General features: G+C 42.3%; 1 protein-coding gene across 2 annotated transcripts in view; it reads right to left on the bottom strand.

Annotated features, from left to right (window-relative positions):
• pus3 (pseudouridylate synthase 3) overlaps nucleotides 1-11,144 on the bottom strand; it is a 47,498-nt gene extending 36,354 nt beyond the window's left edge. The window contains exons 1-7 of one of the 2 annotated variants that reach the window (XM_061909728.1): nucleotides 10,988-11,144; nucleotides 10,491-10,917; nucleotides 10,154-10,428; nucleotides 7,406-7,583; nucleotides 7,220-7,329; nucleotides 1,822-1,997; nucleotides 1,495-1,755 (exon numbers count right to left, since the gene is read on the bottom strand). In XM_061909728.1, the coding sequence (XP_061765712.1) occupies nucleotides 1,508-1,755; nucleotides 1,822-1,997; nucleotides 7,220-7,329; nucleotides 7,406-7,583; nucleotides 10,154-10,428; nucleotides 10,491-10,917; nucleotides 10,988-10,995 (1,422 nt within the window). In that variant the 5' untranslated portion in view covers nucleotides 10,996-11,144 and the 3' untranslated portion in view covers nucleotides 1,495-1,507. Of the gene's footprint in view, nucleotides 1-1,494; nucleotides 1,756-1,821; nucleotides 1,998-7,219; nucleotides 7,330-7,405; nucleotides 7,584-10,153; nucleotides 10,429-10,490; nucleotides 10,918-10,987 lie in introns of those variants that run through there. The other variant, XM_061909729.1, reaches the window with a different exon arrangement.
• Between the last annotated feature and the right edge of the window lie 2,472 nt (nucleotides 11,145-13,616).

Here is a 13,616-nt window from a genome sequence, read left to right as displayed (position 1 = left end):
GTCGGCTTTTACCGTAAACATGAGCGGAGCTTGTGTCATTCCTCCTGCAGCTGTCAAAGAGGCAGCTGCGACTTTCTTGGCTCCTCCGTGGCTTCCCTCAGAGACACTGGCGGTCACCACACACCTCCGACTTTCAGGTATGACTATATAATCTCACTAAAACACAAGTAACACAATAACCAGATAAGGGATTTTCCAGAATTACCCTAGTAAATGTGTCTAATAACATCTGAATCGCTCTCACTGCCCTCGTCTTTTTTTTCGTCTTCAGTCCTTCACTCTCACTATCCTCATCCACAAATCTTTCATCCTCGCTTAATGGGGAAATTGTCACTATCTCAATCCGAATCGCTCTAGCTGCTGGTGGCCATGATTGTAAACAATGTTCAGATGTGAGGAGGTCTACAACCAGTGACGTCACGCGCATACCATCTGCTACTTCCGGTACAGGGAAGGCTTTTTTACTAGCGACCAAAAGTTGCCCACTTTATCGTCGATGTTCTCTACTAAATCCTTTCAGCAAAAATATGGCAATATCGTGAAATGATCAAGTATGACACATAGAATGGACCTGCTATCCCCGTTTGAATAAGAAAATCTCATTTCAGTAGGCCTTTAATTTGAGCGTGGATGAAAGATTCCAGGATGAGGAAAGTGAGAGTGAAGGACTAGAAAAAAAAAAAAAAAGACTATACAGTGTGAGCGATTCACATGTTATTAGACAAATTTACTAGGATATTTCTGGAAAATCCCTTATCTTCTTATTGTGTTACTAGTGTTTTAGTGAGATTATATGGTCGTACCTGTACAACCTGAAGGTCGGCCCCGCACCTTTCTTCAGCACCAGTCGACGGGTGGTGGCGGTGCCCATCTCTGCCCTTCGCAAGGGACCCTCTTTGAAACACGATCTTTCGAAATGATCGCTCCATAATACACTGTACTTTGTGTGTGTGGTCCAATCCAACCGTGTTCGCTTGACCGCTCTGTTCCATAGTAAAGCTTCACCGTCATCTTACGGGAATGTAAACAATGAAACACCGGCTGTGTTTGTGTTGCTAAAGGCGGCCGCAATACACCGCCTCCCACCTACAGCTTTCTTCTTTAACGTCTCCATTATTCATTGAACAAATTGCAAAAGATTCATCAACACAGATGTCCATAATACTGTGGAATTATGCGATAAAAAGAGACGACTTATAGCTGGGAACGGTGCTGGAACAAAATGTCCTCTACAATGTGTGACGTCAAGCGCACGCGTCATCATACCGCGACGTTTTAGCGCGATACTTCCGCGCGAAAATGAAAATATAGTAAACTAAAAAGGCCGTATTGGCATGTGTTGCAGTGTTAATATTTCATCATTGATATATAAACTATCAGACTGCTTGGTCGGTAGTCGTGGGTTTCATTAGGCCTTTAAGAAACACACCCTAAACTGAAAAAAAACCCTACAAAAAATAAAAAATATTCCTTCCTTAAATAAGATACAATAGGCAAAATCATCTTTTTATTCAGGACTTGGGTTGGACACCTCAACAGGAGAATTAGTGGAATTGTGAAAATGTTTGGATCGTTTTCCCTTATGGATCATTTCACTTCTTCCATCCTCACCGTCTTCTCGCTCGAGTCTACCTCTCTTGACATAGTGCTCGATCCTGGACTCCAGGCTCTCGCAGAAAGGACGTTCCAGCAGCGGCCGGTAGTTTCTCTGGTGGCTGCCCTCCACCAGCCAACAATGGTTGGACGATAACTCGCCTGTGGACATTCATGTTGTCTGTGATAACTCGCTTTTTCGATGTTTATTATACTGTGACTTCTGACCTGTGGCCTCCTCCAAGCCTTGGATCATGCCCTGGAGGACGTGGGCCTTGACAGCGCTCTGGGTCCAGTGGTGCTGCAGGAACGACAGGACGTAATTCAGCTCCTCGGACTCCCGTCTCCAGCTCAAACCCTCGAAGTGGCAGTCATAGAGAACCAGCGGGTAGTCGACTGCCATGCTTAACGGGCAAAACAACAAAATCATGTTTATGTATTCAGAAATTCCATTGAATTAATGTTGTTTTTAAGTCAAAACAGTGGCCAATCAACATGGCATCTGTAAAGCTGAAATTGATGAAACAGGAGTTTAGAGTTTAAATATTAGGAAAAAAATGCATTCGTTTGCATTGTCAAAGGAGGCAGGAGACAAGGCATCTTTAAAGCTGGGGTTCATAGACTGAAATTTATAGTTAAAAATAATTTATACAGAGATGGGTACCGAGTCCGGTACTTTTATAAGTATCAACTAGAGATGTCCGATAATGGCTTTTTTGCCGATATTCGATATTGTCCAACTCTTAATTACCGATTCCGATATCAACTGATACCGATATATACAGTCGTGGAATTAACACATTATTATGTCTAATTTTGTTGTGATGCCCTGCTGGATGCATTAAACAATGTAACGAGGTTTTCCATATTTATTATTGAAGTCACAAAGTGCTTTTTTTTTTTCAACATGCGTCAAAACAGCACCTTGGAATTTGGGACATGCTCTCCCTGAGAGAGCGTGAGGAGGTTGAGGTGGGCAGGGTTGGGGGCGCGGGGGTGAGGTGGGGAGAGGGTAGCGGGGGTGTATCTTGTAGCAACCCGGAAGAGTTAGTGCTGCAAGGGTTCTGGGTATTTGTTCTGTTGTGTTTATGTTGTGTTACGGTGCGGTTGTTCTCCCAAAATATGTTTGTCATTTTTGTTTGGTGTGGGTTCACAGTGTAGCGCATATATAACATTGTTAAAATTGTTTATATGGCCACCCTCAGTGTGACCTGTATGGCTGTTGAGCAAGTATGCCTTGCATTCACTTCTGTGTGTGTGTGAAGAGCCGCAGATTACACGTGATTAGGCCAGCACGCAAAGGCAGTGCCTTTAAAAGGTTTATTGGCGCTCTGTACTTCTCCTTACGTTCGTGCACACAACGGCGTTTTAAAAAGTCATACATTTTACTTTTTGAAACAGATACCGCTAATTTCCGATATTACATTTTAAAGCATTTATCGATCCTTTAAATATAATAATATCAACAGTCCGATATTATCAGACATCTCTAGTATCGACAAACGTCTGTCGATACTACCGGGTGCCAATTTACGTGCAATCAATTGGTGCCATAATTTGATACATGTGTTGCACGAGACGTCACGTCCGAATGCAGACTCAAAAACGCCTCAGGCACTTGGCCAGGTAACAAGCAGTCAAGCACACAAAGCGCTAAAAAGTACACTCAGGCTCCCATTTTCAAAATGCGTTGGCTCGATGCTAATTTAAATGGGATTTTCCACAGACATGCACATTAGAATCAAACAGCTAGTGTGTAATAAACACAATATTTACAGTTAGACCTGGGCCGATATTTGATAAGTCAAGTAACCGACTATAAATCAAAACTAAGTCTGTAAGTTTCACAGCGTCGATAAATCGCCATGTCCATGCTTCAAGAACACTCACGCTCTTCATCGGTTTTAGCAACTGCTCAGGTTTGTACCATAGTGCTGTGGTACTCAAATGGGGGTACGAGTACCCCTGGGAGTACTTGAAGGTATGCCAAGGGGTATGTGAGATTTTTTTTAAGTATTCTAAAAATAGCAACAATTCTAAAATCCTTTATAAATATATTTATTGAATGATACTTCAACAAAATATGAATGTAAGTTCATAAACTGTGAAAAGAAATGCAACAATGCAATATTCAGTGTTGACAGCTAGATTTTTTTGTGGACATGTTGCATAAATATTGATATTAAAGATTTATTTTTTTGTGGAGAAATGTTTAGAATTAAGTTCATGAATCCAGATGGATCTCTATTACAATCCCCAAAGAGGGCACTTTAAGTTGATGATTACTTCTATGTGTAGAAATCTTTATTTATGATTGAATCACTTGTTTATTTTTCAACAAGTTTTTTGTTATTTTTATATCTTTTTTTCCAAATAGTTCAAGAAAGACCACTACAAATGAGCAATATTTTGCACTGTTATACAATTCAATAAATCAGAAACTGATGACATAGTGCTGTATTTTACTTCTTTATCTCTTTTTTTCAACCAAAAATGCTTTGCTCTGATTAGGGGGTACTTGAATTAAAAAATGTTCACAGGGGGTACATCACTGAAAAAAGGTTGAGAACCACTGCCATAGAGGAATGAACATTTGTAATAAGTCATTAAGTGTCTTTGACTCTTTGGCCTGCTAGCATCACACAGTGCTTGCCTGTCCAACCCACAGCTCTTTGCCCGTTTTCATCCCGCTCTTACCATCATATCAAAGTTTCTGGGTTATTTTTATGTGCATGTTTGGCGGGCGAGACGGTCTGCAAGAGGGGTCACTCTTTGGTATCAGTTTCTCCGGCGACGGGAGTTTGTACTACAAATAAACGGCAGTAAAGACAAACGCTGTAAAACTCCCCGACGGTTCGTATTACCGTATTAAATTAAAATGATAGAAAAACCGTCATTCATAACTGCACTTTGATACAGACGGACAGACTGGCGCAAGCTTAAATGCTAGCACCTAAACAACAGACGTTAACGTCTTTCCCCATTGCGAAACATCATTCCCGAATTTAAACTTGTCCAAGACTTGTTTAAACAAGTGAGCAACAGTATCCACATTAAACATAAAAGATGTACAGTTTTTTTGCAGAGTGATCGATATAGACTGGACCAGGGGTGCCCATTACGTCGATCGCGAGCTACCAGTCGACCACGGGGGGTGTGTCAGTCGATCTCCAGCCAGGCTTTTAAAAAAAATAGACCTCAAAATTAGTGATCATCAATCTTCACCAAGACGTCACTTAAATGACATTCACGGTACCGGAGGGTCTTGTGAGATGACGCTGGCTGCTGCAAGATCATTATTATGAAAATATGACCGAGAGGAAGGCGAGAAACACTTTTTATTTCAACAGACTCTCGCGCCGTACCTTCCGTCAAAACTCTAAAGGCCGACTGCACATTTCCTATCTTCACAATAAAAGCCCTGCTCCATGCTGCCTGCGCTAACTAAATACAGAGTCTCGGAAAACTGGCATGCACAAGCGATCCCTCAGAAAGCTGGCGTGCACATCACTTGTGCACGCCAGCTTTCTGAGACTCTTATTTTGTTAGCGCAGGCAGCATGAAGCAGGGCTTTTATTGTGAAGATAGGAAATGTGCAGTCGGCCTTTAGAGTTTTGACGGAAGGGACGGCGCGAGAGTCTGTTGAAATAAAAAGTGTTTCTCGCCTTCCTCTCTGTCATTTTTTCATAATAATGAACTGGCAGCAGCCAGCGTCATCTCACAAGACCCTCGGGTGCCGTGAATGTCAATCAAGCAAGCTACGGAATTTGCCGCCAATGTTTTTCTTGTAAAGTGTATGGAAGCTGGATGAATTAGATGCCAAAAACCAACCACTTTCATGTGGTATTGTACAGAAAGGACAACTTTTTTTCTCCTCCATTTGAAAATGTGGGCGTTATCATCATTACTGTCTGATTCCAATCAATGCAAGTCATCAGAATCAGGTAATACACCAACTTATATTCTTGTCTTTGTGAAAGAAAGACATCTATATGTGTTACACATGCTTGTATTATCATTAAACACATTTAACTTGTTTACAAAAATGTCTCTTTCATAAATAAATCAATATAAATGAGGTAGATCACCTCGAGTTGGTCAATTGAAAAGTAGCTCGCCTGCAGAAAAAGTGTGGGCACCCCTGGACTGGACAGTGTCAAGTTGAAACAGAGAGAGACAAACTAACTTCATTCAACAGGAAGTGTCGTCACATCAGTGGCGAACCGTCAGGGCCAGCAAGGCACTCTCTGCTGGCTTAACATGAATCCTAATCATACATTGACGACATTTAAAGACCTACTGAAACCCACAACTACCCACCACACAGTCTGATAGTTTATATATCAATGATGAAATATTAACATTGCAACACATGCCAATATGGCCGATTTAGTTTACTAAATTGCAAATTTAAATTTTGCGCGGAAGTATCATGCTAAAACGTTGCGGTATGATGACGCGTGCGCGTGACGTCACGCATTGTAGAGGACATTTTGGTCCAGCAACGTTCCCAGCTATAAGTTGTTTCTTTTCATCGCATAATTCCACAGTATTATGGACATGTGTGTTGCTGAATCTTTTGCAATTTGTTCAATTAAAAATGGAGACGTCAAAGAAGAAAGACGTAGGTGGGAAACGGTGTATTGCGGCCGCCTTTAGCAACACAAACACAGCCGGTGTTTCCTTGTTTACATTCCCGAAAGATGACAGTGAAGCTTTACTATGTAACAGAGCGGTCAAGCGAACACGGTTCCCTACCATATGTCAACCGGCAGGTTTCGGTGAGAAAATGGTGGTAATAAGTCGGCTCTTACCGTAGACATGAGCGGAGAGCTTGCGTCGTTCCTCCTGCACCTGTCAAAGACGCAGCTGCGGACTATCTTGCCTCCTCCCACCAGCCGCCCCCGACCGTCGGATGCTTCCAACGTGGAGGTGGGGGGGAAAAAAATCTCAGCCCTGCCCCAACGGCTGCCTTGGCCTCTTCGAGAAACGTGGATTCCCTCGGAGACACTGACGGTCACCACACCCCTCTGACTTTCAGGTTGTACAGGTACGACCATATAATCTCACTAAAACACTAGTAACACAATAAGCAGATAAGGGATTTTCTAGAATTATCCTAGTAAAATTGTTTAATACCATCTGAATCGCTCTGCCGTCTAATTTTTTTTTGTGTTTGTTTTCCAGTCCTTCACTCTCACTTTCCTTATCCATGAATCTTTCATCCTCGCTCAAATTAATGGGGAAATCGTCGCTTTCTTGGCCCGAATCGCTCTTGCTGCTGGTGGCTATGATTGTAAACAATGTGAGGATGTGAAGAGCTCCACAACCCGTGACGTCACGCGCACATCTTCTGCTACTTCCGGTTCAGGCAAGGCTTTTTTTATTAGTAACCAAAAGTTGCGAACTTTACCGTCGATGTTCTCTACTAAATCCTTTCAGTAAAAATATAGCAATATCGCAAAATGATCAAGTATGACACATAGAATGGACCTGCTATCCCCGTTTAAATAAGAAAATCTCATTTCAGTAGGCCTTTAAACACACAAAAGTTGGTACCCTTGAATAACGGTATGAATTCCCAAGTACTCCCTGTAGTTGACTCTTAGGAGAGCGAGGACCTCACTTGTATTGAGGCTTCCTGGGGTTGTTTTGAACATTGAGGAGCTTTTCGATTATGTCTGGAGCTTCTAACTTCTGGCCTATCAGAAGAAGCACGGCCATCATGCAGCGGACCTGCAACGAAGATGCTCCTTTTTACATTAAACGTTTTTTGTTTTTTTTTTGGACTGGATTACAGGTGTGTGGCTACCTGGTGGTAGAGGAAGGCGAGCCCTTTTAGCTCAAATATGAACACGTCGTACGGGTCTGCGGTGCGTTCAGGGTGCACAGGTTTGACTGCGGCAGACAGGATGGTCCTCTCAAACTGCAGGACGCCATTCCCAACGTCCATCTTGCACAGATTTCGGAAGTCATGTGTACCCTCGTATCTGTTGGAGGTGTAAAAAGGGTTGAGAAATGGGCACTATGAAGCATATTTATGGCGTCACATTAGTGCCAAAAATCCAAGCGCATAAAAACTGTTATCGCGCGCTGATTCTCCACTTCGGGCGCGCGACACCCTTTTCGTTTTGGCACTTTGGGGGTGTGTATGCTTAGACGGCCCCTCCTTTCTGATTGGTCAGACGAAAAAAGCTCAGGGCCAATCAGAAGTATAGCAGGGCGGGTCATCGTCAAAATGTATCAAGAAGATACAGCTCCTGTCGACAAACGAATTCTAAAAAGTCCAAATTTAGTGGAGTTGTGGAAAATGCCAATCGAATTTTATCTAAAAGTCTTTGAAGAAGGTAATGTCTCATCTGTTGAGAGAACATCACATAGTTAATGAAGTGTCAAGATCAATATCTCTCTTTTCATACACATACAACCAGGCGACAGATGACAGTCAATGATGGAAATTATATCTTCAATTATGTTTTCTTTCCTCAATTGTCTGTTTAAAAAAATATTTGTATTTATTTAATATTTGTATATGTAAATATTGAATGTATGCCACAATGGGGATCTATTATTTTTCTTTCCTCTACAGGGTTTCCCACAAAAGAATTACGGCCGCCACAAATGAAAAAAAAATTAAAAAATTTTTTTCCCCGGCTTTTGACTCGCTCGACCGCTCATAAAAGCAATGGGACTCTGTCTGTGAATGGAGCTTGTAGTTATATATTATATAAATATGCAAATATGATATGAATATGTATATAATTATGTACATAAAGTGTTGTAATTATATTCCAACTCCGCGTTCTACTTGGTCATCGCCGCCGCCCGACCAAACCACCACAAATAGATGCCTGACCCGTGAGAAACACTGCTCTATCTACTTTAAGTTTACACCAGAGTCTACCCGAACCCACTTATCTATGCGTACTTCATATTAGGACCACATGATTAGCATAGGGGCCTAATTATTGATGTTATGATTGCAATTACTATTTTAGTAGAATAATGAATGACAGGTTAACACTACAATTAATGAATATGGTTTTAATATTACTATAAAAAGTATTTAGGTTTCTGCAAACAACTCAAACTATGGAAAATTAGATATCAGCCCAGATCAGTATAGATGGCAGAGTTAAAAATATATATTTAAAAAAACAACAAAAAAAGCTAACTCCAAACATTAGGCAAATTAAATCTGAGAGATAACAGTGTAAGAATTACTAATTCAGCCATGATAGCCCCATTAAAACGTGACATTTATAACAAATCGAGCCGTTTGGAAATTAGTTGAAAATTGAGCAAGTTATGGTTATTTAAATAGTACATGTTCCTTGACTTTTATGGACAGAATCTCTAGGCGCAGTCAAGGCGTTGAGGGGTTCCGGTTTGGTGGCCGCGGGATTGGGTCTCTGCTTTTTGCAGATGATGTGGTCCTGATGGCTTCATCTGACCGGGATCTTCAGCTCTCACTGGATCGGTTCGCAGCAGAGTGTGAAGCGACCGGAATGAGAATCAGCACCTCCAAGTCCGAGTCCATGGTTCTCGCCCGGAAAAGGGTGGAGTGCCATCTCCGGGTTGGGGAGGAGACCCTGCCCCAAGTGGAGGAGTTCAAGTACCTAGGAGTCTTGTTCACGAGTGGGGGAAGAGTGGATCGTGAGATCGACAGGCGGATCGGTGCGGCGTCTTCAGTGATGCGAACGTTGTATCGATCCGTTGTGGGGAAGAAGGAGCTAAGCCGGAAGGCAAAGCTCTCAATTTACCGGTCGATCTACGTTCCCATCCTCACCTATGGTCATGAGCTTTGGGTCATGACCGAAAGGATAAGATCACGGGTACAAACGGCCGAAATGAGTTTCCTCCGCCGGGTGGCGGGGCTCTCCCTTAGAGATAGGGTGAGAAGCTCTGCCATCCGGGAGGAACTCAAACTAAAGCCGCTGCTCCTCCACATCGAGAGGAGCCAGATGAGGTGGCTCGGGCATCTGGTCAGGATGCCACCCGAACGCCTCCCTAGGGAGGTGTTTAGGGCACGTCCAACCGGTAGGAGTCCACGGGGAAGATCCAGGACACGTTGGGAAGACTATGTCTCCCGGCTGGCCTGGGAACGCCTCGGGATCCCCCGGGAAGAGCTAGACGAAGTGGCTGGTGAGAGGGAAGTCTGGGCTTCCCTGCTTAGGCTGCTGCCCCCGCGACCCGACCTCGGATAAGCGGAAGATGATGGATGGATGGATGTTCCTTGACAACTCTGTACTGGGCGTGGCCAGCTGCCTGAGGTAAGAGAGCCAATCAGGAAGAAGGGGCCGTCTAACCATTACCGTCCCCAAAGTGCCAAAACAAACATAACAGCGCGAGGGGAGATGCCAGACCGAGACGGAGCACACGCACATAGGCACCGCACGCACACAAAAAGGCGACGCGCGCGCTGAAGGATGTCGTGCGCGAAATGGAGAATCAGCGCGCAATAGCGCTTGGATTTTTGGCACTAATGTGACGCCATACATATTCCCAATAATTAAATTTTTCAATTGTCCACTGCTGCAGATGATTGGGAGCGTCTCACTTTTTGGCAGCTTCCGTCATCAACGTAATGTCTAAGGATCCTCGTGGGAAGTAGTAGCGGTATGTGCGGGACCGGCAGTCAAAGCGTGCGCTGAAGCCCGCCGCTGCAGGAGCCCAGTCCAAAATCCGAATGTCCCGGGGCAGGACTCGGTTGAGCATCTTTACGTAAGGCAGCTCAGGGGCTGCGGCGTCCTTCTTTTGAGCGCCAACGTCGCCGGGAAGCGTGACTCCCAAGCCTCCGCCGTACTGCGAGGAGCGCAGGTCGATGGTTATCACCTGCGGAGGAGCAGAGGATGACGGACCAAAAGATGGGAGAGGACAGGGACAAGTGGACTGACCTGGGAGAAGGCGCTGACTCCTTTGTCGGTGCGTCCACAGCGGTGATAGTTGGAGCTCTGGCGGTCCTGGATGAGTCGCGTCTTCAGGAGGGCTTCGAAGATTCTGGCCTCCACCGTGTTGTCCGTGTTCTCCTGGACGGCAAAGCCTTGGTAGAGCCATCCAAGGTAGGCCAGGCGCAGAGCCACATGGCGGCGAGGATGTGCAGAGAAGTCAAAAGGACGCACTTTGACTGCTTTCTTCATCTTTTTTGAAGATTTAGTAGGCTCATTTGGTAATGGACAGCTCTCCATTTGAGTTCCATTTGTCTGCTTCAGCTGGGACTTGAGTTCCTTCAGTTCGTCTTCCAAGTCCTTAATTCTCTGGACTAAAGTCTCAGACATTCTGCCCAACACCTCACGACCTTTCACTAGGTTCACGTATTTTAATCTAAACACAACATATCATGGGTCATATTAACATTCATGACTATTACTAAAGCAACAATACAGAAATTTACCTTATCATTTGGACCTCAGAAAAGTTTCAAAACGTGTATTTCTCTTCATTCCAATCAAGTTTGTTTGCTACTGCTGCTGCACACGCGATACTTTACGTTCGCGAGTTTTACGTTAGAGTCGGAGTCATTTACGGCAAGTGCTCACTTCCGGTACAGGGTTTTCTTGGGAAATGTAGTTCTATATCATCACGTTAGCAGTAAAGCAAGACTTTCGAAAATTGTATTTCTAAATGAAGAAACATCCATCCATTTTTAACCGCTTATTCGAAGAAACATCATTTTAATTGATCAATTTAAATCAAACAAATATTTAAAAGGGTGTTTTTTAGAAAAGAAGCTTTACTGTTGCTTTTTAGTTTTATCTTTTAATTTTTTATTTACCATGAATTGATTAACGTGGATCCCGACTTAAACAAGTTGAAAGATGTATTATATATATACTGTACTATTTAATCTACTAATAAAAAGTTTCAATCAATCAATCAATCAATCAATCAATCAATATTCGTATTGTAATATTTTTGTATTTTGTTTCCATTTACACACCCATGATTTACTTTTTAAATTCCATCTCAACTCTGTACACTGCTGCTGGAATTTTAATTTTTCTGAGGGAACTCTCCTGAAGAAATCTATCCATCTATCTATCTATCTATCTATCTATCTATCTATCTATCTATCCATCCATCCATCCATACTCTCCGTGTATTAGGAATTTTCATGTAAAGATAAGAGTGGACACATGATATATAGAAATGTTTTTATTTTCATGTTGTTACGCTGTTGTTGTTATTTTTTTAAAGTCATCAAAAACGTATCGTAAAACTGCACATATGTCCACTTTAGTACTTTTGTAAGGCTTAGGACTAAAACGTTTATTGCAGAATTCAGCTGTAAAAATGCAAAACACACAATTAATTATAACAGTTCCTGTAATATATATTGTAAAAAGTTGCTAATGACTATTTGTCGCTACCTACAAATCGGCACTTAATATGTCTTTCAAAACCTTGGCTTGGATGTTAAGTTAATAGTTTGGTTAAAAAACTAAAGAAATAAAAAGAGTAATATGTGAACGTGTGATAAGATAAAACTCATCAAATAATAGTAATGATTAGAATTTGTTCAACTTCTAATAAAATAAAAAGAGCCAATTGTAATACGCTTTGGAACAAAAAAAATAAGTGAATGCCACTAAAATCTTGTGCTAATAATAAAAAACACCTTTAAACTGTCTAAAAGTAAAGAATATTGTGGGACATTTGAGTCTAAAAGTCACATTTCCATTATGCATCAGTAAGATTTATTTTTATTTGTTCTAGCTTACACTAGATCAGGGGTTGGTGACCAAAAAATGTTGAAAGAGCCATATTGGACCAAAAATACAAAAAACAAATCTGTCTGAAGCCACAAAAAATTAAAAGCCTTATATAAGTCTTATAATGAAGGCAACATGTCAGGTCAGGTCTTATCCCTGCTACTGGTAAAATGTAACCCAGTACAACCTGCCGCATGGGTAGATGGGACCCATCAGCCCAGTAAGGTGACCCATCTACAAACCCATTTCCATATGAGTTGGGAAATTGTGTTAGATGTAAATATAAACGGAATACAAGGATTTGCAAATCCTTTTCAACCCATATTCAATTGAATGCACTACAAAGACAACATATTTGATGTTAAAACTCATAAACTTAATTTTTTTTTTGCACATAATAATTAACTTAGAATTTCATGGCTGCAACATGTGCCAAAGTAGTTGGGAAAGGGGATGTTCACCACTGTGTTACATCACCTTTTCTTTTAACACTCAATTAACGTTTGGGAACTGAGGAAACTAATTGATGAAGCTTGGAAAGTGGAATTATTTCCCATTCTTGTTTTGTGTAGAGCTTCAGTCGTTCAACAGTCCGGGGTGTCCGCTGTCGTATTTTACGCTTCATAATGCGCCACACATTTTCAATGGGAGACAGGTCTGGACTGCAGGCGGGCCGGGAAAGTACCCGCACTCTTTTTTTATGAAGCCATGCTGTTGTAACACGTGCTGAATGTGGCTTGGCATTGTCTTGCTGAAATAAGCAGGGGCGTCCATGAAAAAGACGGCGCTTAGATGGCAGCATATGTTGTTCCAAAACCTGTATGTACCTTTCAGCATTAATGGTGCCTTCACAGATGTGTAAGTTACCCATGCCTTGGGCACTAATGCACCCCCATATCATCACAGATGCTTGCTTTTGAACTTTGCGTCGATAACAGTCTGGATGATTCGCTTCCCCTTTGGTCCGGATGACAGGATATCAAATATTTGCCCCAAAAATTTGAAATGTGGACTCGTCAGACCACAGAACACTTTTCCTCTTTGCATCAGTTCATCTTAGATGATCTCAGGCCCAGAGAAGCCGACGGCGTTTCTGGATGTTGTTGATAAATGGCTTTCGCTTTGCATAGGTGAGCTTTAACTTGCACTTACAGATGTAGCGGCAAACTGTTTTTAGTGACAGTGGTTTTCTGAAGTGTTCCTGACCTCATGTGGTGATATCCTTTAGAGATTGATGTCGGTTTTTGAAACAGTGGGATCAAAGGTCACGGTCATGCAATGTTGGTTTTCAGCCATGCCGCTTACGTGGAG

The sequence above is a fragment of the Nerophis ophidion genome, linkage group LG08 (genome assembly GCF_033978795.1).
Source record: "Nerophis ophidion isolate RoL-2023_Sa linkage group LG08, RoL_Noph_v1.0, whole genome shotgun sequence".
In the NCBI taxonomy this organism is placed as follows: domain Eukaryota; kingdom Metazoa; phylum Chordata; class Actinopteri; order Syngnathiformes; family Syngnathidae; genus Nerophis; species Nerophis ophidion.
This window is presented reverse-complemented; position numbering and strand designations above follow the sequence as displayed.